The 24,980-nt window shown below is 46.1% G+C and overlaps 1 protein-coding gene across 1 annotated transcript in view; it reads right to left on the reverse strand.

The window, feature by feature from the left end:
* Positions 1–24,980, reverse strand: part of LOC122796295 — a gene marked incomplete in the record, with an annotated part of 1,783,369 nt that overhangs the window by 910,407 nt on the left and 847,982 nt on the right. Inside the window, 1 exon segment of the mRNA XM_044064662.1 lies at positions 12,420–12,477. Coding sequence (XP_043920597.1) covers positions 12,420–12,477 — 58 coding nt within the window.

Below are 24,980 nucleotides of genomic sequence, written 5' to 3' on the forward strand. Positions count from 1 at the left end.
ATGGTATAGGTTTTCAGTTGTGACCATGAAGAGGGTTCTAAGATGGGAGGAAGGAAAAACCCCTGCTAAAACCATAAATGTCTTGTGCAAGAGACAGGCCCTTAAAGTTCTAGGCCAAGAGAAGCAGTTTCTAAGCGGTGCAGTGTTCAAAGGAGGAGACCGTGCAGCTCACTTCTGAACAAGCCATTAAGTGGTAATAGTTTAAAAGAATCTGGCACTTATTACCATTTCTGGAGGCACAATGGTCTTCAGAAATATAAACATACAATTGAAAGAAAGTACAGTTGTGTACCTACCATAAATGTAGATGTTGGAGTGTATTCACTGTTGCAGTCATTACACTTGGGTTGAATCCCAAAACTGAGGTTGGATGGCTGGGCCTAAATAGAATTAGGAGTGGCTATAAGGCCCTACAGAAATGCAGTGGCAAAGCCTGCTCTGGATTTAGAGTAAATAGGTAAGTGGTAGTGCTTTGTAAAAGTGTGCACTAAAGTCTAAGTTGCAGCCTCCAAAATATCCTTGGTTAGTACTCTGAGGAAGGCTGCTGAAGTGGCTGCTGCTCTGGTAGAATGTGGCCTAATGCCCTTAGGCAGTGATTTGCCATGTTGTGAATAGCAGAAACGAATGCAGTGGCCCATCCATTTTGATATAGTCTGCTTTGAAATAGCCTTTCCTTGTGATCCTGCAGCATATGCCACTAAAAGTTGCTCAGTCTTTCTGAAAGCTTTAGTTTTGTCGAAGTAGAAGCGTAGCTGTGTATGTCCAAAGAATGCAGAAGTCTCTCCCCTTTATTCTGTGGGTTTGGATAGAAAGTAGGCAAATGAATAGTTTGGTTTAGAGCCACACTGGACACTACCTTAGGCATAAACGTTGGGTTTGTCCTTAAAGAAACCCTGTCCGGATGGAAAATAAAAGGTTCCACAGCCATTAATGCCTTTAACTCAGACTCTTCTTGCTGAAGTTATTGCTAGGAGCAGAGCCGTTTTCCATAAAAACTATGTTGGCTGTATTGGCTGGCTCAAAAGGGGGCAGTGTAGGCTTTTCCAAGACAAAATTGCGGTCCCATGTAGGTATTGGTGCTCTCCTTGGAGGTCTTATGTTTTTGGCCCCCTCTGAGGTACTGCCTCAGCAGTGGATGCGAAAAAATAGGTGGGTCCGTATTTTAATGAGCTGAAATGGCAGAGGCGTGGATCTTAATTGAGGAGGATAGGCCTTTGTCCAGCATCTCAGTTAGGTATTGTAAAATCTGAGGAATATTTGGTACAAGTGTGTCAATTCCTTGTGCCTGGTTCCAAGCACAGAATCGCTTCCATTTTTCTGCATAATATTTTCTGGTGCTGGGCCTCTTGGCCTCCAAAATATCATCCATAACTGCTTTAGAAAGAGGTGTGTCCTGAGTGGTTATAATATCCGCCATGCAGCCAGATTTAGTGTTCCGAGTTGGCTTTGCAGGATCTTTTTTTTTTTTTGGGTCAGTAGATGAGGAATTTGAGGTAACATCCAGGCTGGGCCTTGAGACAAGTTCTTTAGGATTGGATACCAGTGCTGGCGTGGCCAGTCTGGGGCAATATCATTTTTGGCTTCTCTTGTCTGACCTTTACGAGTACCTTGGGGAGGAGAGGCAGAGGAGGAAAGGCAAACTGTAAGGGTTTCCAGCTGAATGATAGAGCATCCACTTTCCATGCTTGCTTGTGATAAGTCCTTGTGCAGAATCTCTGTAGTTGGCAGTTGTGAGGGGATGCAAATAGATCTATGTCTGGACATCCCCATTTCCTTATCATGCTTAAGACTTGTGGATCTAGTTTCCACTCGTGAGGGCCCATGAGGTTTCTGCTTAGTTCGTCTGCCAGAGCATTTGTTTTTCCTTGCAGGAATTGTTCTTGCAGGTTCACTTGATAAGTCAATGCTGTGTTCCACAACGTCAAGGCTTGTCTGCAGAAGGGGTAGGAATGTGCGCCTCCTTCCTTGTGTATGTACCACGACTGTAGTATTGTCTGTTTTTATCAGTTGTCCTGGATGGAGTAAATCCTTGAAGGCTGTCAGGGCATTCTGTACAGCTAGCATCTCTTTTTGATTGATATGAAGATGCTTTTGGCTTGCGGGCCATGTGCCCTAAATACATTTTCCTGCCATGTGGGCCCCCCAGGTATAATCTGATGCATCTGTTAGTGTCTGCCTGGCTATGGGTAAGGAGAATGGCTGTCCCTTGTTGTGGTGACAGGCCTGTGCCCACCATCAAAACTCCTGTTGCAGGCAGGGAATGAGTAATATTTCCAGGCTGTGGTAATGTTGAGTCCAAACACTTTAGGTACCATTGTAGCTTCCTCATATGCAGTCTTGCATATGGAATTAGCAGAATGCAGGATGCCAAGAAGCCCAAAGCCTGCACAATTTCTCTTGCAGATAAGTGGGTCTTTGTTGCCATGCTTTTGAAGAATGAAGTCAGTTACCTTTGTCTGGCGCGAGATAAGCCATCTGGGCAGTTGTATTTAAGCTTGCACCCAGGAATATTCTCTCTCGAGAGGGTACTAGTTTTGATTTCTTTTCGTTTACTGTGTACCCTAGGCAAATTAGTAATCTTTTTACAAACGCCAGATGCTTTAGTAGAATGTCTTTGTTCTCTGCTTGAATATGGCAGTCCAAGTAGGGATATATTTGAATTCCTCTGTCTGCAAAAAGTAATTACTGGTGCCAGGCATTTTGTGAAGACCCAGGGCGCAGTAGATAAGCCAAAGGGCAGTGCAAAGAATTGGTAGTGCATTGAGCCAGCTATGAATCTGACGTATCTTCTACAAGACTGTCTGATTGGGACATGAAGGTATGCCTCTGAAGTCCAACGTTACAAGCCAAGCCTTCTTGCCCAGCATGGGCAGAAGCTGCTGCAGTCTCAACATTTTGTAAGTCCAGAAAAGTGTATAGAATAGACAGGTCCAGAATTGGTCTCCAAGCTTTGTCCTTTCTGGGTACTAAGAAAAGCCTCGAGTAAAATCCTTGTCCCTGCTCTTGCTGTGGTACTGGCTGAATAGCCCTCTCATGTCCATGAGATGAAACTTGTTTTTGTGCCTCTGCCCACTGATTGTGTGGCAGGTCTGGCATACCTTTTGTCTTTGGACGGGTGTGAAAGTGGAACCTGAAAGCCCTGAACGACCGTTTAAGACCCATTTGTCCTGGGTGATCATGTGCCAATTTTGTGAAAAAAGTGCTAGCTTTCCCCTGAGGGTGCTGCTAAAAGATAAGTGCTTGGTAATGGCAGAGGAAAGTCATTGGGACGGTTTCCTATATGGCTGTGATTTGTCTACTCCGCTTTTAGAGGTAGTAGCACCCTATTGTTTGGGCCTGTATGAGCCCTGGGGTTGTTGTCTGCCTCTATGGCGTCTGTATCTGCCTCTGTGGCCTGACACTAGAAAGGACCAATTCTTAGGCCAGTTCCTGCTAAATCTGAGAGGTTGTACCTGTAATAAATCCTTTACTGTCTGCATAGATTTCACTTTATCCACCATTTTCTTCAACACCTTCTGCCTTAACACCAAACAAAGCATCATGCTGTAATGGAACATCCAATAATTTTGCTTTAACATGATCAGGCAGATTATGTTCCTTTAACCAAGCATGCCTTCTAATAACAAAACCTGTAACAGCGGCCCTACAAGAGGCCTCCAGTGAATCAAAACCACATTGCAAAGTATGCTTTCCCACTTGTTCAGCTGCATGCAATAAATCCTGCATTTCCTTGTGTTCAGAACATTCAGAATTTGTCAACATTTTCTGTTTTAGCAGTGACATTAAGTATTGCTGATATTTAAGCATATGAAACTGACAATTTAAAGCCCTTACAGCAAAAGGTAACAGAAGTGTTAACTTTTTCCCCCATCTGTCCAGTGACTTAGACTCCCTATCAGTGGGAACTTTTAGTTATGTACTTATACTATAACTTTGGATGTATGGGATCCATTTCGCCTACATTCATAACTGATGGGTTCGGAGCCGATCAGTCGGCTCCGACTCTGCCACTATACATTAGAACGAAGTCTCTCATTGGCTGGGCTACCCCTTATCCCATAATGCACCACACCTGCTTCCCCAGATCTTGTTTGTTCGCTTTCATACATACATACAGGTACAGAACACATACCAATAACTGTAAACAACCAGAGCCCTTCCAGAGGAGAGCTTAGCATGATCACTATTTCCTCCAAATCCAAAAGGTAGGGGGAAGGAGGGTGGGTATGTATGAATGTAGGCGAGAAGGATCCCATACATCCAAAGTTATGGTAAGTACATAACTAAAAGATGTAATGGGATCCTCTCTCACCTACATTCATAACTGATGGGACAGCGTCCCTAGCACCTAAAACCCCGGGTGGCTCACTGGAACACACTCCTGAGAACTGCAGAACCAAATGAAGCTCTGCCTCGGGAAGCCACATCAACCTTGTAATGAGAAATGAAGGTGTGCGGAGAAGACCAAGTAGCAGCCGCACAAATATCATCTATTGAGACTTTGGAGTGAAAGGCTACAGAGGTGGCCATAGCCCTGGTAGAATGAGCTTTGAATGGGAAAGGCAACTCTCTGCCTGACTGAAAATAAATGAAAGAGATGCAATCCTTAATCCATTTGGCAATGGTGGTTTTGGCAACTGGTAGACCTAACCTATTCTCCGCAAAGGACACAGTTGGTCAGATCTTAGTGTCTGAGTGGTCCTATCTAAGTAAAAACGCAGTTGCCTGTGAACATCCAACTGGTGGAAGGTATATTCTGCTCTATTAGAGAAATTTGGAAAGAAAACTGGGAGCTCCAAAGATTGCTGAATGCATAAAGGGGACGCTACCTTAGGCAAAAAGGATGGATTCAATCTAAGGGAAACTGTCTTTGTGAAAAATCAAAGGAGAACAGAGAGCCTGAAGCTCCGAAACACGCTTAGCAGAAGTTATTGCCACTAGAAAGGCAGTTTTCCATGACAGGAATTTTATATCACAAGTGGCTGCCGGCTCAAAGGGACGGGCAGTTAAGGAGGCCAGAACCAAATTCAAGTCCCAAGGGGGCACGGGATGAGCCATAAGAGGCCTGAGGAGCCAGGCTCCCTTAAGAAAGGACTTGCAAAGTCTGTTAGCCATTAAAGAAGGCTCTATAGCAACATGAAAATTAGATATAGCCGCCAGTTGAACTTTAAGTGTGGAGACTGAAGAGCCTGAATGAAACAATGAAGCTAAAAATTCCAAGACCTGTGGAACTGGGGCCGTAAGAGGATCAATGCCTCGCTGCTGGGCCCAACAAACAAACCTTTTCCATTTGCTGGAATACAGCTTAATGGTAGACGGCTTTTGGGAAGAAGACAAGATGTGCATTACTTCCGAAGAAAGAGAAAGATCTCTAAGGATGGAAGTGGAGTAACCAAGCAGCCAGTTGCAAGGACTGGAGGGACGGATGAGAGTGTCCCGACTGATTGGACAACAGATCCGGCAAAGGGTCCCAAATCCAGGGGCCCTGTACCGCATGCTTCTGAAGGAATGGGAACCAAACCTGATGGGGCCAATGTGGGGCGACCAAAATCATGTGGCACCCGACATGAAGAGCCTTCTGAATCACCCTCGGGAGAAGGGGAATCGGGGGGGAAGGCATAAAGCAGACCCGGGGGGCCAATTGTGGGCTAGAGCATCCCTGGGAGACTGCCCCTGAGAGGGTGTCAGAGTGAAGAACTCTCTGCACTTCGCATTGTTGGGGCTGGCGAACAAGTCGCAACAAGAGAGACCCCATTTGGCGAAGATCTGCGCAGCCACTCTGTTGAGGGACCACTCGTGCGGCAACAAGAGAGACCTGCTGAGCCTGTCTGCAATCACATTGGCTTTTCCCAGAATGTGCGTGGCTACTAGGAAACGTCGAGAGGCTATGGCCCAGTGCCATACTCTCACGGCCTCCCTGCAAAGGGGGTAGGACCTGGTTCCGCCCTGCTTGTTTATGTGCCAAACTACCGACATGTTGTCAGATAGGATCGCAATAGTACCTTGGGGGAGAGCATGATGAAGTGCCTGTAAAACCAGAAGCACCGCTCTCATTTCCAGGATATTGATATGAAGGTGCACCTCGCAATCCTGCCAAGTGCCTTGGACCGACCTGTCCAGATAATGACCCCCCCCACCCTATCTGGGATGCGTCCGTGGTCACTGTGGCAACAGGGGGCTGAAGGGCGAAAGGACGCCCCCGGTCCAGGTTGGACAGACAGCCACCAACGGAGGTCCCGACGACAACTGTCCGTAATCAGAACTAGGTGGTTCAGAGGAAGTTCTTGGTATGACCATTGAACCAATAATAGCCATTGCAGCACCCACATGTGCAGCCTGGCTAACGGTACTAGGAGGATAGTTGCAGCCATCGTGCCCAATAACTGAAGAATCTGTCTGGCAGGAACTCGAGATTTGGGTAACAAATTTAGAACTTGTGATTGTAGAACCTGAATTCTCTCTGATGGCAAAAATGCCCGCATCCTTTCTGTGTCTAACTCTGCGCCTATAAAGGTGATGCGCTGAGATGGCCGCAGCACAGATTTTCTCCAACTGAACGTGATCCCTAGCGAGAGACCCAAGGATACTGTGGCCCTCAGCGCTCGAATCAGTAGATGCTTGGAGGTGGCAGTGAGGAGCCAGTCGTCGAGATAGGGAAACACTTGGAATCCTAGACTTCTCAAGTGAGCTGTCACCACTGCCAGACATTTGGTAAACACCCTGGGGGCTGTGGTGAAACCAAAGGGCAGTGCACGAAACTGGAAATGACTGGTTCCTAGGCGGAAGCGTAAATGACTCCTGGACTCTTGACGTATCAAAATGTGATAGTAAGTGTCCTTGAGGTCTATGGAGCACATCCAGACATCCTTCTCCAATAACGGGAGAATGGACTGAAGGGTGACCATCCGGAACTTGGACTTCACAAAACGATTTAAGGAGCTTAGGTCCAAAATGGGCCTTGCGTCCCCTGTCTTTTTTGGCACCAAAAATAATTTTGAGTAAGTTCCTGATCCGATCTGGTCGGCGGGGGCGGGCTGGATGACCGCTTTGCTTAGCAGCTTTGAAACTTCTATGGCTGCCAGATCCCGTTGACTGGGTGGCACGTCCGGGATTCTCCTTGTAGGAGGAGGGGGCTTGAAAAAGGGGATGAGGTAGCCTCCGGTTACAATGCGAAGCACCCACTGATCCTTGCTTATCGATTCCCAAGCCTGTGGGTGTTTCGCAAAACGACCCCCGACCGGCTCCGGAGAAGCACAGCCGGGCAACATCCTAGGGATGTTGGGGATAGGAGGAACCACGAAAGGAATCGCGGTCTCCAGAGTTACGGGGGCCTCTGCCACCTCTAGGGCGGCGTCTTCCTGAATCCCCCCCCCCCGCCTCTGGAGGGGGGAATCACTCGGTGGAGTAGAGAAGAACTTTTGGGATTTCCTGAACCACATTTTCCCTCCTCTCTGGGCCTTGGGATAAGGTCTAGAGGGAGCGGAAAAACGGGCCCCAACGGCAGTCAAGGTCTTGCCCTCCTGCTCGCACAGATTAAGTGTGTCCTTCACCTTGGGTCCAAACAAAGACCCATCAAAGGGGGCGTCGGCAAAAGAAGACTGAAAGGCCTCCGCGAGTGGACACAAGCGTAACCAGGCTTGTCTCCTAAGAGCCACTCCTGTGCCCGCTGCTCTACTCGCCCCCTCGGCTGCATAGGAAATGAGCCTCATGGACAAGTTGACAATAGAAGATAGGGTAGTCATCTGGGCGCCTACAGTCTGTGCTAACGCCTCAGGAAGATTACCTGCAAGGGACTCTAACTCCTTGAGGAGGTCCCTTTGCAGCCTTGCAAAATGACAGAGGTAGTTCAGCGACCGCAGAGTAAAGGTCGCTGAAGAAAGGGTACGCTTCCCGTACCTATCCATGCTCCTAGAATCCTTATTAGGAGGATGAATGGACATTGAAACCTCTGCCACGTCCTGCTGAGTGGCAGATGCCACCACCATAGCATCAACTGCAACACCCTTAGTGAGGAATTCCTTCTGGGGAGGGGCTGAAAGAAACTTATTGGGCCTGGCAGGCACCGGTTCCGCCGTATCAGGATGTTCCCACACCCTCCGAGAGATTAGATCCAATAACTCGAAGGGTGGAGACACCCAGGAGGAGGAGGGCTGGGCCCCGAAAGCCTTGAGGAAAACTGACTCCTCAGCGGTAGGGGCTTTGGATTGCCAATCGCCTCTGTCTCAAGATCTCAAGGATATCCGAGAAGGAGACGTCATCCGAGGACGATTTAGGGGACCCCTCCGCATCATCGAGGTCAGTATCTGAAGTGACTGATTCATCTTGGAAATCAACGTGCTTCCTCTTAGTTTCTTCCTTGGGGGTTCATCCGAAGCAGATTCAGAAGGACCCCCTGGAAGAAGGGAACCCCCCAAGGGGGTATCCTCAGGCCCTGGGGCCCCACTGTCGTGGAAAAGAAGGTCTCCAGAGGCACCAGTACCCAAAACTTGGGACGGTGAGGTAGAAACCTGCTGAACCGGCAAGGTCATGGCCAGCGCACTCCTCATGGCCTCAAAAGCAGGACCTCCAGACTCTGCAGAGGGCACTTGCTGAGAGAACACGGCGGTACCGGGAATACCTGCGGCCGATGCTCCGAGGGAAAGACTGGGCATCGAGGAGGCGAGCTCCACAGTGTTGCCCTCTGCCCCCGCCGAGGAAGACCCGGTACCAAACTCTGACACAGAGGACAGGGTAGGAATGAAGGTCGGAGCAGAGAAACTCCGAGGGGGTCCCTGCTCCGACTGGACGATTCCGCTCCGTTCTACCTGCACTGACTCCAACGGCTCCAAGGGGGTCGGAGGAGGAATAAAATGCATGGGATGTGTAGTCTGCTCCGAAGCCGCGTGAGCTGGAGCAGAGATCATTTTTGTAAAAGCTGGGGACTGGAACAGCCTCTGGATAACCCTATCCAAATCCGACAGCCTAGAGGATTTGGAGGAAACAGATTGGGTCCGAGAAGACTTCTGCTTCGGCTTTGATAAAGCAGGGGATCGGCTTCGAAAGGGTTCCAGTACTACCGGGACCGTTTGCAAGAAGGAGGCTCCGGAGCCGAGGGGGAAGAGTCTGAGCTGCACACCTCCAACGGCTCAGAGACCAAGGGAGCCGAAGTAGGTGATTGGCCTCTCGATGCACTAACCTGTGGCTCCAACACCAATGGAGCCGAGGGAAGCACAGAGGTAGACCCTTCAGCCATCGGCTCCGAAGCCATTGGAGCAGAGGAGGAAGTCGACCCTTGTTTCTTAGCTGTCGGGTCCGACGGACTGGCCGGAGCAGACTATCTATGCTTCTTGGATGTCGGGCCCGACGGACTGGTCGGAGCAGACTATCTCTTTTTAGAAACTGGAGATGAAGCCAAAGCTTCTTCAAAAGAAGGCTTAATCAGACCCTTAAGTATCAATTTGTTTTTTCTCTCCTGGAGAACCCTGGAGGAAAAAGCGTGACACACTGCAAGTATCCTGTAAATGTTTAGGCCCTAAACAGTACACGCAGACAGCATGGCTGTCCGTAATACACATTTTATAATTACATTTTGCACACTTTTTGAAACCTGACTTTTACTCCTTAGACATTTTTTTAGAAGAAAAACAGGTAACTGACAGCAAGAAAAAAATCAGTAACTAAGGTATGGGCTAAAGCCCTCTAACTTAAACGGGCTTAGGCCGACACAACAGGGAAATACACAGAGAAAGGAACTACGTGGGCAAAAGCCTTCTAACTCAAACGGGCTTAAGCCTGAAAACTATTGCAATCACACCACAAGAAACAATAAGCATACAAAAAAGGGCAAAGGCCCTCTAACTTAAACGGGCCTTGCCCAGTCCACTAGTAGCGCAAAAAGAAATGAATTTAAATTTTTCACCAAACTGACCACAAACGCACACAAAGCTGTTAAAACAGCTGTTTGTTTAAATTCTGACAGAAACCCTAGTCAAAAAAGACCAAAAGGTCAAGAAAAAAAACACTTAGCTCCAGCCAAGTCGAGACCACGTCCGGCTTGAAAAGCGGCAAACGAGATCTGGGGAAGCAGGCGTGCTGCATTATGGGATAAGGGGTAGCCCAGCCAATGAGAGACTTCGTTCTAATGTACAGTGGCAGAGTCGGAGCCGACGGATCGGCTCTGAACTCATCAGTTATGAATGTAGGCGAGATAGGATCCCATTACATCAGGGTTTTTAGCAGTAGAGGCATTGACGCCTTTGGGACCCTGAGATATTGTTTCTGGGTCCGCAGCAGGGTTTTTATAAAAAAAATTATGAGAGTCTGGAACCCTGTAGTATCAGTCTGTCTTAACAGATGCAAGAGGCAAAGAGTCAGGAGACAGGCTGGACTCTCAGAATACATCTACAATGTCTAGAACAGGTGGAATAGCAAGAGGTCTATGCTGGGGTAGTAGAAGAAAGTATCTCAGCTTTTTCTTTGAGTAATCTTGGCTCTACCAGTGGAAATGCTCCCTCATGGTATGCAGGGTTTCCCCAAAAAAATAATCCTCAGGAGGAGAAGCTGAAGGAATAGATTCTTCAGCATCAGAATCCTCATAGGGAGGCAGAGAGTATCCCTGTTCTGAAGACTAGTCAGAGGAAATGGAAACCTGATCAGAGGAATTATATTCTGTCTTGCCTAGGCCTCTTAGGAGGGGGATGGGAACCCCTAATCAAAGTAATTAGGTCTTTGGCCATTTTAAACATCTGTTTCTTAGGCATGGAAGTCTATCCAAGAGAATGCTGTACCCGTTTGTCTTTAAACTGTTTTAGTCTTTGCCTTGGAAGCTGAAGTTGGCTTAACATAACTGTGTAGGTCTGAAAACACCCTCAGAAGCAGATGCCTGCTCAGCGGCTCCGGACGCACCTGAGGGAATAGTTTCCAAGTGTCCAATACCTTGAGTATCCAGTGGCCTAGCTGTCTCCACGTGCGAGTCGGCAGCGGCCTGTAGCTCTGAGGTAGCGGGCGTCAGGGTCTGCGAAAGCGCCTCACTGAGAACCGGCGACTGGCCTAGCGGAGGCCTCATCGGTTTTGGACCTCAGATGCCTGTCCTTTTACTTGTGTTTTTTATAAACTCCGGTCATCGGCTGTTCCGATGGCATTAAATAATTAAACCTGCAGCCAAAGTAATGAAAAGCAAATTCGTACAGACGCTTAATAGTATGTTGGTTAAAACTAGCACAAAACCGACAGCTAGCAACGTCGTGGTCAGGGCCTAGGCAAGGACTACAGTAAGAATGAAAATCCTTAGGAGGTATTTGCTTGAAACAAGAAATACAATTAACTTTTTTTGACATCGGTCTGGAGCAAGAAAAAAAAGTTTCCCCAACAGGGTACTTAGCTTTATTGAAGACTTCGGATCTGAAATTAGTTTTTGAAAATCTCAGGAGTCGGCCGACCAGCACTTGCTAACTGCTTTTGCTTCAGGCACCACGCGGCAAGAAAGACTGGAGAAAATGGCATCTGCTGCATCTTTTATACCCCTGGCGCACTGACGTCAAGGAACAGGTAACAGCAACAGATGCCGGACTAGGACTTTGGAATTCAGGCCGACTGCAGGTAGCCTGCCAGCAGGATAACCCAAGTGCAATGACTGCAACAGTGAAACACGAACATCAAGTCAGTATAAAACTTATTCAAACGTGTCCGTTCTAGCAAAAAACTCTAAACTTGGTGCATAGTCTCATTAAGTTACACGAAGGAACTGACAAAACTTCAAACCTGCTGCGTCTTGTAGCAAAAGAAAAAAAACACTTTGGAAAAGAAAAGCTGCTCCTGCTCTGATGGCCTGGATTAATGGAAGAAATCAAGCTTTACTGTGGGTATATCAACAAAAGCTTTGAAGTCCAACAATTACCCCTTGTTAAAATACTAGAACTGCAAAACAGATCCTTAAAATTTGAATTACTTATCTGAAAGTATCACAAAAAGCAGTAATAAAACACCAGATACTTAAAAGACTACAAAGCCCGTCATGCAGCACAGCTATAGACTTCATGTGCTCTTTAAACAATACTATTACAGACATCACTAGTCACTGTTAGGCAGAGCTATTACAAGTCACCAGTGCTGCAACCTGCAGCTGGAAAAGCTGTGCATCAAGGCCTACTTGCATTAAAGTGTTGAGAGATAGTTTTTCCAGAAAGGCAGCATAAACATGCTTTAATGAACTCTGTCATTCTTGTGAAACATGTTCAATAGATTCAGTCTGACATCAATAAACTTACAAGAATGCTGAAATGAAACAGCACAGTTGTTGTACTTAAAACACCTGTGACTGAAATTGTCCAGCTACAGTATACCACATCCAATGAACACCCTCACAAAACAAACCATTTCAAAATATTACATGTAAACCCCCCCACCACCACATGTAAAGTCTCCGGAATAAAATTACTTACACCTTTCTTCCATTCTGCGCAGCTGTGCTGCCATGTCATTACTTCGCTCTCTAACAACCTAGAAATGAAAAACATTTCAAGTCAAGCTGCTTAAATGTATAAAATTACAATGCTTTCATACATTACTTTAACTGCAAATAGCATACACTGTACAGAGTACGAATTTATGTAACTCTTAACAGTGGAACAGTACCTTCTCCTGAACAATTAACAATGCAGCCAAGGAGATGGAATTTTTACATTAAATGTAAAAAAGCATAAAAACTGTTTGGTACATATCATAAATATACATGTTTGATTAGGCAGATGCCCTCCCTTTAGACATTACTACCATAAAGAGTTCCTGTCCAGTAAGATCTTTCTAGCCATTACCTGTAGTAACACTATTTCCCTGTGAAACCTGGAGCAAAATCTGCCAGATGTATCTGCAGACTGCAAAACTTATATGACGGGAGCCCTAACTGGGAAGTGGGGGGAAGGACAGAATGGAAGACGACGGAAATAAAGCTGCAACAGTTAAGACAAACTAATATCTACAATTTTGGCAAATACCCAACTACACTTCATTCTTTATAGTTCACCACTTGGTAAGGTTCCTAGAGATAAGAGTTAGGAGGTTGGTTGGAGTCTGGACCACATGAAATCAACCCCTGCAGGACAGCAGAAGAAAATAAAGTTCTGTATCTGGAAGTACCTCCTAAATTATGTTTTAACATTTGGGCAAAAGTGAGAATTTACATTTGTGCCATAAAGGAAAGTTATGTAAAATCTTACCATAACCACAGATGTCCTATTCAATGTTGCAGTATTCTACTTGTGGGTTTAGCCTTCTTCCTCTCCAGTTTGTCCGGACAGGTTTCCAAAGATTTCAGTCCTTCTTGGTGCAAACATCTGACGTGGCTGTAGCAACTTGGGCCATAAAACTGACGTCTGCACACACTAGCCCTCAAACATAGTTGGGGGTAGTCTACTACGGGAAAAGCCTGTCCAATATCACCCAGGACAATAAGTGCAATCATACAAGTGAGGAAGGTGGGAAAGAATACTGCAATATGGAAGTTAAGGACATCTATGGTTATGATAAGATTTTACACAACTTTCCTATATCCTTCTATTCCAATGTTGCAGTGTTCTACTTGTGGGTGAATGCAAAAGCTCACTTAGAATAAGGAGATGGCCTAGATGAAGTTTCCAGGAATTAGGTAGAATAGTTCTGGAGATAAGGTCCAGTTAAGTGTTTGGTAAAGGTGTGAAATGAGGACCAAGTGGTTGCCTCAAGTATGGAGTTGGTGTCTACCCCTCTAAAGAAGGCTCCAGAAGACGCCATTGTTTGGAGTGGGTCTTGACATTGTCCTGCAAGGTCTTAGCATGGTGCAGGTACCAGAAAGAAATTACCCAGGAGACCCAGGGCGAAACTGTGCGTTTGCTCACAGCTTTCCCCAAGGCTCTGGGGTGGAAGCAGACTAACAGCTGGTCTGATTTCCTAAAGGGCTTGATTTTATAAAGATAAACCCAAGTTGTCCGTGGATGTCTAGGGAATGTAGCTCACTCTCACTACCCCCCCCCCCCCCTGTGGGTTAGGGAAGAAGTTGGGCAGGTGGATGGGCTGGTTCAAAGATAGGCCATTCACTACTTTGGGGACAAACGAGGGGTTAAGTCCCGAGGGTCACCCTGTCCAAGGGGAACATAAGGAAAGGTGGTGTAGCCATAAGAGCTTGCAATTCTGAAACCTTTTTGGCGGATGTCAGAGCTAGCAGTAAGCGAGTTTTCTATGTGCAAAATTTTAAGGTGGTCTAGTCTGCTGGCTCAAAAGGGGCTAGAGTGAGTTTTTCCTAAAACACAATTTAGGTCTCAGGGAGGGGGATATGGTTTCATGGGTGTCTAGTGTAATATACCTTTGAGGAAAAGTTTGGAAGAGAGTCTAGGTGCAAGAGGTGAATCCAGGGGGAGGCAGGCAGAGAGACACAGGTGTGCTTTCAGAGATTACTAATTTGCACGAGTTCACAGGTATGACAGGATGAGAAGCATATCGCTTTCCAGCGGGTCCAACTGTCTTTTGCAACACCAAACAGAAAACCTTTTCCATTTAGAGATAGGATTTCTGTGTGTTGGGTTTCCTGGCCTCCTACAGGATAGTGAGCACGTCCTCATTAAATAGGTGTCTGAAGGGGATCAGAATCCTATCAGCCACATGGTGAGGTGCAAGGATTGCCAAACGGGGGGTGTATCAGAGTCCCCTTGTTCAGGGTGAGCAGGTCCACTGAAGGGGTAACTTATGGTGATTGCCCTTGAACAGGTGAAGAGGGAACCAGTGCTGTCTTGGCCAGTAGGAAGTAACCAGCAAGATTTTGGGAGAGTCTTGCTGAATTTTCAGCAGGACCCTTTGTATCAATGGGAAAGGGGGAATGCATAAAGGAATTTCCCCTTCCAGGTTATTGAGAAGGCATCTGTTGCTAATGCCCTGGGGTCTGGTGTCCTGGTGCAGTAGCCAGGAAGCTGCTTGTTTATGGAGGAGGCGAACAGGTCTATTTGTGAAATACCCCACCTGTGGGGAGAGTCAGGAAAACATCTCTCTGCAGCATCCACTCGTGCTTGTTTGAAAGGGTTCTGCTTGGGTATCTGCCTGGGAGTTGTGCAGGAATGGGATATAGGCTGCCTGAAGGACGATGCCCTGTGAGGTAGCCAGATCCCACACACGCAGAGCTAGTCTGCATAAATGGTAGGATTTAGTACCTCCCTGCTTGTTGAGATACCACTGGACTGTGGTGGTGTTTGTGAATCTCTTTAGAGGGCCCTGCAGAGAAAGGAGGATGCCTCATTTCTCTCAGGTTATGTGACCTTCTTTGTCCGTCTGTCCACAAACCTTGTACTTTCCTTTTTCCCCACAGTTGCTCCCCAGTCCAGGTCTGAGGCATCTGTGTACATGGTCTGGGAGGGAGAGGGTGTTTGCAGAAGCAGTCCTGGGTTTTGGGCTACCTGACCCACCTACCAGCTCAGTTCCGGATGCAAGCAGGGGATCAGTGGGATCCTGAACTCCAGAGGGTGGGAGTGCTGGGTCCAAACCGACTGCAGGGTACCACTGAAGTTTCCTCATGAGCAGCCATGCTACGGGCAACATGGGAATGGTAGTTGCCATGTAACCTAGAAGTCTCAGATACAGTCTTGCAGTCAGTTCTGTAGATTTTAGAGCAGTAAGAATGTGGTTTTGGAGGGAAACCACCTTTTCTGCTGGAAGGAGAGACTGCAGGATTACCAGAAAGTCACAGGAGTGGCAGATAAGAGTTTCCTTTTCTTTTGCCTGGATTAGGTGGAATAACTGAATTTTCCTTTCTCTGCAGTAGGCAATGACTAGAGGCAGGCATTCTGTAAATATCCTCAGGGTAGTAGAAAGCCCAAACGGCAAGGCACAAAGTAGTTGTGTACCTACCATAAATGTAGATGTTCGAGTGTATTCACTGTTGCAGTCATTACAGTTGGGTTATCCTGCTGGCAGGCTACTCGCAGTCAGCAAGAATTCCAAATTCTTGGTCCAGCGTCAGTTGCTGTCACCTCTTCCCTGACGTCAGTGCGCCAGGCGTATAAAAGATGCAGCCGATGCCATTTTCTTCAATTTTCTTGCTCCAGATGTCAGGTGCCCCCAAAAGGGTAGGCTAAAAATTCTGCAAATAAACATGCATGCACTAGCATAAACATTACCTTCATCTACAAGCAAATACACCACATAGGTTGCATAGAATAGAGAAGTACAGAGAAGTCCCAGCAATGAAAAGGGGGGTGGTGGGAGGGTAACCTGTACTGCAACAGTGAATACAGTATAACATCTACATTTATTGTAGGTACACAAATGTATTATATGCATAGTGTTTCACTGTTGCAGTCATTACACTTGGGTTGAATCCCAAAGCTGAGGTTGGGTGGCTGGGCCTAAATAGAATTAGGAGTGGCTATGAGGCCCTGTAGAACTGCAGTGGCAAAGCCTGCTCTGGATTTAGAGTAAAGAGTTAAGAGGTAGTGCTTTGCAAAAGTGTGCACTGAAGTCAATTTTGCAGCCTCCAAAATGTCCTTGGTTGGTACTCCTCTGAGGAAGGCTGCGGAAGTGGCTGCTGCTCTGGTTGAATGTGGCCTAATGCCCTTAGGCACTGATTTGCCATGTTGTGAATAGCAGAAACGAATGCAGTGGCCTATCCATTTTGAAATAGTCTGCTTTGAAATAGCTTTTCCTTGCGATCCGGCAGCATATGCCACTAAGAGTTGCTCACTCTTTCTGAAAGCTTTGGTTTTGTCCAAGTAGAAGCGTAGCTGTGTATGCCCTCCAAAGAATGAAGAAGTTTCTCCCCCTTATTCTGTGGGTTTGGGTAAAAGGTAGGCAAATGAATGGTTTGGTTAAGAGCCACACTGGACACTACCTTAGGCATAAATATTGGGTTTGTCCTCAGAGCAACCCTGTCCGGATAGAAAATTATAAAAAGGTTCCACAGCCATTAGTGCCTGTAACAAAGACTCTTCTTGCTGAAGTTACTGCTAGGAGCAGAGCTGTTTTCCATAAAACTTTAATCTCAGCTGTATTGGCTGGCTCAAAAGGAGGCAGTGTGAGTTTTTCCAAAACAAAAGTGAGGTCCCATGCAGGTACTGGCGCTCTCCTTGGAGATCTTATGTTTTTGGCCCCTCTGAGGTACTGCCTCGGCAGTGGATGTGAAAAAATTGGTGGGTCCGTATTGTAATGAGCTGAAATGGCAGAGGCATGGATATTAATTGAGAAGGATAGGCCTTTGTCCAGCATCTCAGGTATTGTAAAGTCTGAGGAATATTTGGTACAAGTGTGTCAATTCCTTGTGCCTGGTTCCAAGCAAAGAATCTCTTCCATTTTTTCGCATAAGATTTTCTGGTGCTGGGCCTCCTGGCCTCCAAAGTAACATCCATAACTGCTTTAGAGAGGTGTGTTCTGAATGGTTACATTATCCGCCATGAAGCCAGATTTAGGGTTCTGAGTTGGCTGTGCAGGATCTGATTGTTTTGTTGGGTCAGTAACTGAGGAATTTGAGGTAAAGTCCAGGCTGGGCCTTGAGACAAGCTCTTTAGGACTGGGTACCAGTGCTGACGTGACCAGTCTGGGGCAAACAGCATCATTTTTGGCTTCTCTTGTCTGACCTTTAGGAGTACCTTGGGGAGGAGAGGCAGTGGAGGAAAGGCATATACTGTAAGGGTTTTCCAGCTGAATAATAGAGTGTCCACTTTCCATGTTTGTTTGTGATAAGTCCTTGTGCAGATTCTCTGTAGTTGGCAGTTGTGAGGGGAGGCGAATAGATGTCTGGGTATCCCCATTTCCTTATGCTGAAGATGTGGATCTAGTTTCCACTCGAGGATCCATGAGGTTTCTGCTTAGTTCGTCCGCCAGAGCATTTGTCTTTCCTGGCAGGAATTGTGCTTGCAGGTGTACTTGATAAATCAATGCAGTGTTCCACAAAGTCATGCAGAAGGGGTAGGAATGTGTGCCTCCCTGCTTATGTACCACGTGACTGTAGTATTGTCAGTCTTTATCAGCAGTTGTCCTGGATGAAGTAGATCCTTGAAGGCTGTCATGGCATTCTGAACAGCTAGCATCTCTGATTGATAGGAAGATGCATTTCACTTGCAGGCTATGTGCCCTGAATACATTTTCCTGCCATGTGGGCCCCCCCAAGCACAGTCTGATGCCTCTTAATGTCTGCCTGGTTGTGGGTAGAGTGAATGGCTGTCCCTTGTGGTGACAGGCCTGTTCCCACCATCAAAACTCCTGTTGCAGGCAGAAAATGAGGGTAATTAAGGTTTCCAGGCTGTGACCATGTTGAGTCCAAACACTTTTTAGATACCATTGTAGTTTCCTCATATTCAGTCTTGCATATGGACCATGAAGCCCAAAGCCTGCAGAATTTTTCTTGGAGATAACTGGGTCTTTGTTGCCAACATTTCTAAGTAAGTCAGTTGCCTTTGCTTGTCTGGCGTGAGATAAGCCATCTGGGCAGTTGTACTTAAGCTTGCACCCAGGAATATTATCTCTTGAGGGTACTAGTTTTGATTGCTTTTCGTTTAACGTGTGCCCTAGGCAAATTAGTAATCTTTTTACAAACGCCAGATGCTTCAGTAGAATGTCCTTGTTCTCTGCTTGAATAAGGCAGTCGTCCAAGTAAGGATATAATTGAATCACCCTTTGTCTGCAAAAAAGAATTACTGGTGCCAGGCATTTTGTGAATATCCTGGGTGCAATAGATAAGCCAAAGGGCAGTGCAGGGAATTGGTAGCGCATTGAGCCAGTTATGAATCTGAGGTATCTTCTGCAAGATTGATTGGGACATGCAGGTATGCCTCTTTTAGGTCCAAAGTTACAAGCCAAGCCTTCTTACCCAGCATGGGCAGAAGCTGCTGCAGAGTCAACATTTTGAATTTTGGAACTTCCAGAAAAGTGTTTAGAATAGACAGGTCCAGTAATGGTCTCCAGTCTTTGTCCTTTCTGGGTACCAGGAAAAGTCTTGAGTAAAATCCTTGTGCCTGCTCTTGCTGCGGTACTCGCTGAATGGCCCTCATGCCCATGAGGGATGAAACTTGCTTTTGTGCCTCGGCCCATTGATTGTGTGGCAGGTCTGGCATACCTTTTGCCTTTGGCAGGGTGTGAAAATGGAACCTGTAGCCCTGGGACACAATATTCAAGACCCATTTGTCCTGGGTGATCATACGCTAAGTTTGTGAAAAGAGTGCTAGATTTCCCGCTAAGGGGGCTGCCAACAGATAAGTGCTTGGTATTGGCAGAGAAAAGTCATTGAGACAGTTTCCTATATGGCTGCGATTTGTCTTCGCTTTTGGAGGTAGAAGCACCCCATTGTTTAGGCCTGTATCAGCCTTGGTGCTGGTATCTGCCTCTAGGGCATTTGTATCTGCCTCTGTGGCCTGACACTGGTAAGGACCATTTCTTTGAAGGCCAGTTCCTGCTAGTGGCTGCACCTGTAAGAAACATTTAACTGTCTGCATAGATTTTGCTTTATCCTCCATTTTCAACACCTCTTCTGCCTTAACACCAAACAAAGTATCATGCTGTAATGGGGCATCCAATAATTTTGCTTTAACATGATCAGGCAGATTCTGTTCCTTTAACCAAGTATGCCTTCTGACAGAACCCGTAACAGCAGCCGTGCAAGAGGCCTCCAGTGAATCAAAACCACACTGCAAAGTATGCTTTCCCACTTGTTCAGCTGCATGCAAAAAATCCTGCATTTCCTTGTTTTCTGGACATTCAGAATTTGTCAACATTTTCTGTTTTAGCAGTGACATTAAATATTGATGATATTTAAGCATATGAAACTGACAATTTAAAGCTCTTACAGCCAAGGTAGCAGAAGTGTAAACTTTTCCCCCCATCTGTCAGGTGCCCTTGAATCCCTATCAGAGGGGACAGGGTTTTTTTGCAGTGGAAGCCATGACCGCTTTGGGACCCTGAGATATAGTTTCTGGGTCAGCAGCAGGGTTTTTATATAGAAATTTATGAGAATCTGGAACCCTGTAGTATCAGTCTGGCTTAACCTGTGAAGGGGGTAGAGTCTCAGGAGACAGGCCAGACAATGAAAACACATCTACAATGTCTAGAACAGGTGGAATAGCAAGAGGTCTGTGCCAAGGTAGTAAAAGAAAGTCTGAGCCTTTTCTTAGATACTGAGTAATCATGGCTCTCCCAGTGAAAGTGCCCCCTTCATGGTATGCAGGGTTTCCCCAAAAGAATAATCCTGAGGAGGAGAGGCTGAAGGAATAATCTCTTCAGCATCAGAATCCTCATAGGGAGGAAGAGTATCCCTGTTCTGAAGAGGAGTCAGAAAATGGAAAACTGATCTGAAGATTCATATTCTGTCTCTTGCCTAGGCTTCTTATCAGGAGGGAGATGGGAACCCCTGATCAAAGTAATTAGGTCTTCGGCCATTTTAAGCATCTGTTTTTTAGGCATGGAAGTCTGTCAAGGAGAATGCTGTACTTGTTTCTTTCTCTTTTGAGCTGCTTTAGTCTTTCCTTTGAAGCTGAGGTTGGCTTTACATATAACTGTGTAGGTCTGAAAACACCCTCAGAAGCAGATTCCTGGTCAGCGGCTCCAGACCCATCTGAGGGAATAGTTTCAGAGTGTCCAATACCTTGAGTATGCAGAGGCCTAGTTGGCTCCATGTGGGAGTCTGAAGCGGCCTGCGGCTCTGAGGTAACGGGCGTCAAGGGCTGCGAAAGCACCTCACTGAGAACCTGCGAACTGGCGACTGGCCTAGCAGAAGCCTAGTCGGTTTTGGACCTCTGATGCCTGTCCTTTTCCTGGCGCTTTTTAAAAACTCTGGTCGTCTGCTGTTATATAATTAAATCTTCGGCCAAAGTAAGGAAAGAAAATCGTACCGACGCTTAATAGTGCGTTGGTCAAATCTAGCACAAAACTACAGCTAGCAACGTCGTGGTCAGGGCCTATACAAGGAATACAGTAAGAATGAAAATCCTTATGAGGTATTTGCTTACCACAAGAAATACAATTGTTAACTTTTTCTGACATCGGTCTGGAACAAGGAAAAAGTTTCCCCACGGGGTACTTGGCTTTAATGAAGACTTAGGATCTGAAATTCAATTTTGAAAATCTCAGGAGTCAGCCGACCGGCACTAGAGAACTGCTTTTGCTTCGGGCACCACGCGGCAAGAAAGACTGAAGAAAATGGCGTTAGTTGCATCTTTTATACCCCTAGCACACTGACGTCAGGGAAGAGGCAAAAGCAACAAACGCCGGACTAAAACTTTGGAATTCGGGCAGACTGCGGGTAGCCTACCAGCAGAATAACCCAAGTGCAATCAATGCAACAGTGAAACACTAACATCTTACAGTGAGATGAGCCTACCAGGAATCTTTGGTATTTTCTGAAGGTGGGCTTTATAGGTATGTGTAGGAAAGCATCCATAATGTCCAGGGTTGCCATGAAACACTGTGGAAGGATGAATGGAAAGAGTAGGTAGGGTTAGCATTCTGAAAGCAGGAACTTTTAGGAACGGGGTTGAACCATGACGGGTCTAGAATCGGCCGCAATGCCCCTTCCTTTTCTAGGTACCAAAAAGATTCTGGAGTAGAATCCTTTTCTTTTTGCTTGTGCAGGAACTGGTCCTATGGTGCCCTGTAGTAGCAAGGTTTGCAAAACCGGATGGAAGAGGGACAGTTAACTGGGACGGGGATGTGGTATTGCCCAGTCTTGCAGGAGGGGAGATTCCAAGACATGAAGCAGCAGTCATGTATGATGAACAGAACCCTTTTGTCTGTGGTAGTGAGTGACCACTCAGGGAGACAGTGACAAGAGACTGGCAAAAAAAGAATGGATGGGTAGGGGTTGAAATTTTGGCAGGCAGTCGGACACTACTTGCCCCATCAGGAAAGGGGGGCCATTGGCTGTAAGACTAAGACCTAGCCAGAGGAGGATGTCTTCTAGAAGGTTTTCTAAACAGAAGCGCTGCAGGCATGGAGATTTTCCTGATAAACTGCGTCTTTGCCGTGTAGTTCCGCTGGAACTTGGGAATAGGCGAGACAAGGATACCCTTTAGGTCCTGTAATTCTTTTCCTTTCTGTTATAAGGATTTGATCAGGTCAGCCACTTTAAAACCAAAAAGGAGCAAGTGATCCAAAGGTGGAATCCAGGAGTTTGGCCCTGAAGTCATCTGGGAGAGGATGTAGTCGCATGATTATCTCCTTAGTACTGAATCTGATGCAGGTGTCCTGGCTGAGGCTTCAGCTGCATCAATACTGCATCTCAAGAAGTGTCTAATCACTTAGAAGAGTGCTATAACTGAAGACAAAGAGGCCTTGGCTGCACAGTCAGGGATGTCATCAATCTTTAGTGGCTTTGTCCAGCAAAGCAAAGTAGTATTTGGTGGCTCTAAATGAGAGGGTAGCAGAAGTATAAATTTTCTTTCCCAAACTTTTCACAATCTTGCTTGCTCTGTCTTCATCAGCAGGGAGGATAGTAGTGGTAGGCAGACGCTTGAAAGCCCTGTCCAAAGAGATAGATATAGTGGCAGGAAAACAGGAGAGCACATAAAAAAAATTCTCTGTCTCAGGGACTTGATAGTCTGTCTGCTCCACGTGGGGCTGGAGGTTGGGAGTCCAGGCTAACGGAGGCCAAAGCAAAAGCATCCAGGAATGCAGGATGAATGGAAGGAATGGCAGAAGGACTGGGAGAGTCCATTTGAAAAAGGTCATAAAACATTTTTTGCACACAAGACATATCAGAGGATTGCCACTTTAAGTGGCTTTCATTTTATTAATAGTTTTCCCAAAGGTAAGATCATCTACATAGCATCAGGTTAAACAGAGCCCTCCTCAGGAGATCCATATCCCAGGGGGGAATGAGATCTGCGAGGAGTAAGAAGGTCCTCAGAAGACTCAGAATATTCCTCTTCTCAAGGCTGAGCTACCCTCCCCTTCCTGGGATGAAGGTCTGGGACTAAGGAAGGGAGTAGTGGCAGAAGGCCTAAAGACCATAAAGGCATCGCACGACTCTGGCTGAAGGCCTGGGAATCCGGCATGCTTTCTGAGGTTGGAGTGCGGTGTCTTGATTTTTCTTTAAAAGACTTGCCAGCGTCTGGCTAGGCATAGGGCTTGGGTCAGTCATCAGAATGGTGGAGGCAGCATCCGATGGGCCGTGAGGGAATGCTGGACACCCCGGCGCTCCGGTAAATCCTGTGTGGACGTGACGTCCACTCAACATTGGGCAGCTTCCTCAGAGGTACCCACTTTATCTACATCAGTGGATACCGGATACTCAGTCAAGCTGACATCAGCTAAATATTGAGGTACGGCAGACAGGCGCAGCAGACGAAGTAGGCTGCGAGGACTTAACCCTCTTCCTAGGTAGTTAAGACAGGGCATTGGCTGCAGCCGCCATCCCTAATGCAATTTGTTTCAAGCACTGATTCTCTAGATACACGTGTAGGGACTACAAATGGCAGAGAAAAGTCTTGGGGACAAACTATCAGCAAATGACGCATTTCTCATGGTTTTTTTGCCTCCCCAGACAAAAGACACTGGACATGCATGTCTGGTGAGAAATCTGCTGACCACACTTCCCCTTACAAGCTGATCAGAATGTAATTAACAAGAGGACTGAAAATAATCCCCAAAGGGGTACTTAACTGAAGCTTTTTCGATCTGACGTCCGCAAGAATCAGTAGCACCTGGAGAACTGGCGGCTGAAAACATCTGAGAACTGATGCGTAAAGTCACTTTTATAGCCCACATTCCTGCAGGTACGTCAGACGTCCGACACACCAAAAGGGACTGAAAATTCTTTGGAAACCTGGCCAGACTGGAGGGGAAGAAGGGTAAACCCACAAGCAGAATACTGCAACACTGGAAAATAAGGACATCTGTAGATGTTAAAGACCACTGTTCCAATACTGAATCTTGGGAACTCCTGCCTGCATAAACCCACTGGCAGTGCACATACTAGAAACGTTCACAACTTCCAGGAAGTGAATGTCTCCTGTACCAGAAGTCAACCAAGAGCTCAAGACGTCAGGTTTCGATAATCATTAAGTGTGGACAGCATAGACTGGTGGGTTTTTGGAACTTGACCACAGGAGATTTTCTGTTAAATGCACAATAGTAACCTCAATGAATTATTTTCAGCTCACCCGTTTGAGACCACTTGAGACCAGGTTGCTGGGTTGAGCTAAAGCCAGGAGAAAGGGAAGGAAAAGATAGAATGCTCACATTTGAGTGTCACTCTTTAGCAGGGAAAAGATCTTTTAGGAGAAAGGAACCACACCATTTGGTTTAGAAGCATTTTTCTGCCATTTCCGATTCATACCATGACTCTTAATAGGCTTGGACTGTTTGTTCTGCTCTTTGAAGTTGGATGCCTTGTAAGGGGAGAAAATAGGAATATGCAACTCTAGAGAACTCAATACATCAATTTAAATATCAGAGTTTGGGAATCTGAGTAGCAGCAGGACCAAACAAATTCAAACCTAATTTTTTTTACATTTTCAGAAAAATTCTGGTTTTGTAAGAAAAACATTTCAATACAACAGCTGCATTTCCAGAAATAGATTCCACACTGAGAGACCAGCTGACATAATAGTTAATGAACAAGGAACAATGTCTGATCCTGACCTTCAGCCAATGCCAGTATGTTAATTACATTTTCTTCTTGCGTTTCTGTGGGGTTTCTCACACCTCCCAAAAATATGCTGAGTGTTTCCACCTCAAACACACTCAAGAATGGGGCTGTGGCAAGCAGAACAGACTAGATATTGCCGATAGAGGTACAGATGTATATATCAACTGCTTTGGGCATGAATTGTGGTGTGCAGTTCCCTCACAACAAGAGAGCACAGACTGAGTGCTTTGGCAAGGTTAACCATGAGTGTATAAAACTGGCTCCAGGTGATGCACATACTCACATATCTATATATATATATATATATATATATATATATATATATATATATATATATATTTATATATATATATATATATATATATATATATATATATATATATATATATATATGTATCTACACTCATATATA

Source organism: Protopterus annectens, chromosome 3.part0 (genome assembly GCF_019279795.1).
Source record: "Protopterus annectens isolate FY-2018-M chromosome 3.part0, PAN1.0, whole genome shotgun sequence".
Classification (NCBI taxonomy): domain Eukaryota; kingdom Metazoa; phylum Chordata; order Ceratodontiformes; family Protopteridae; genus Protopterus; species Protopterus annectens.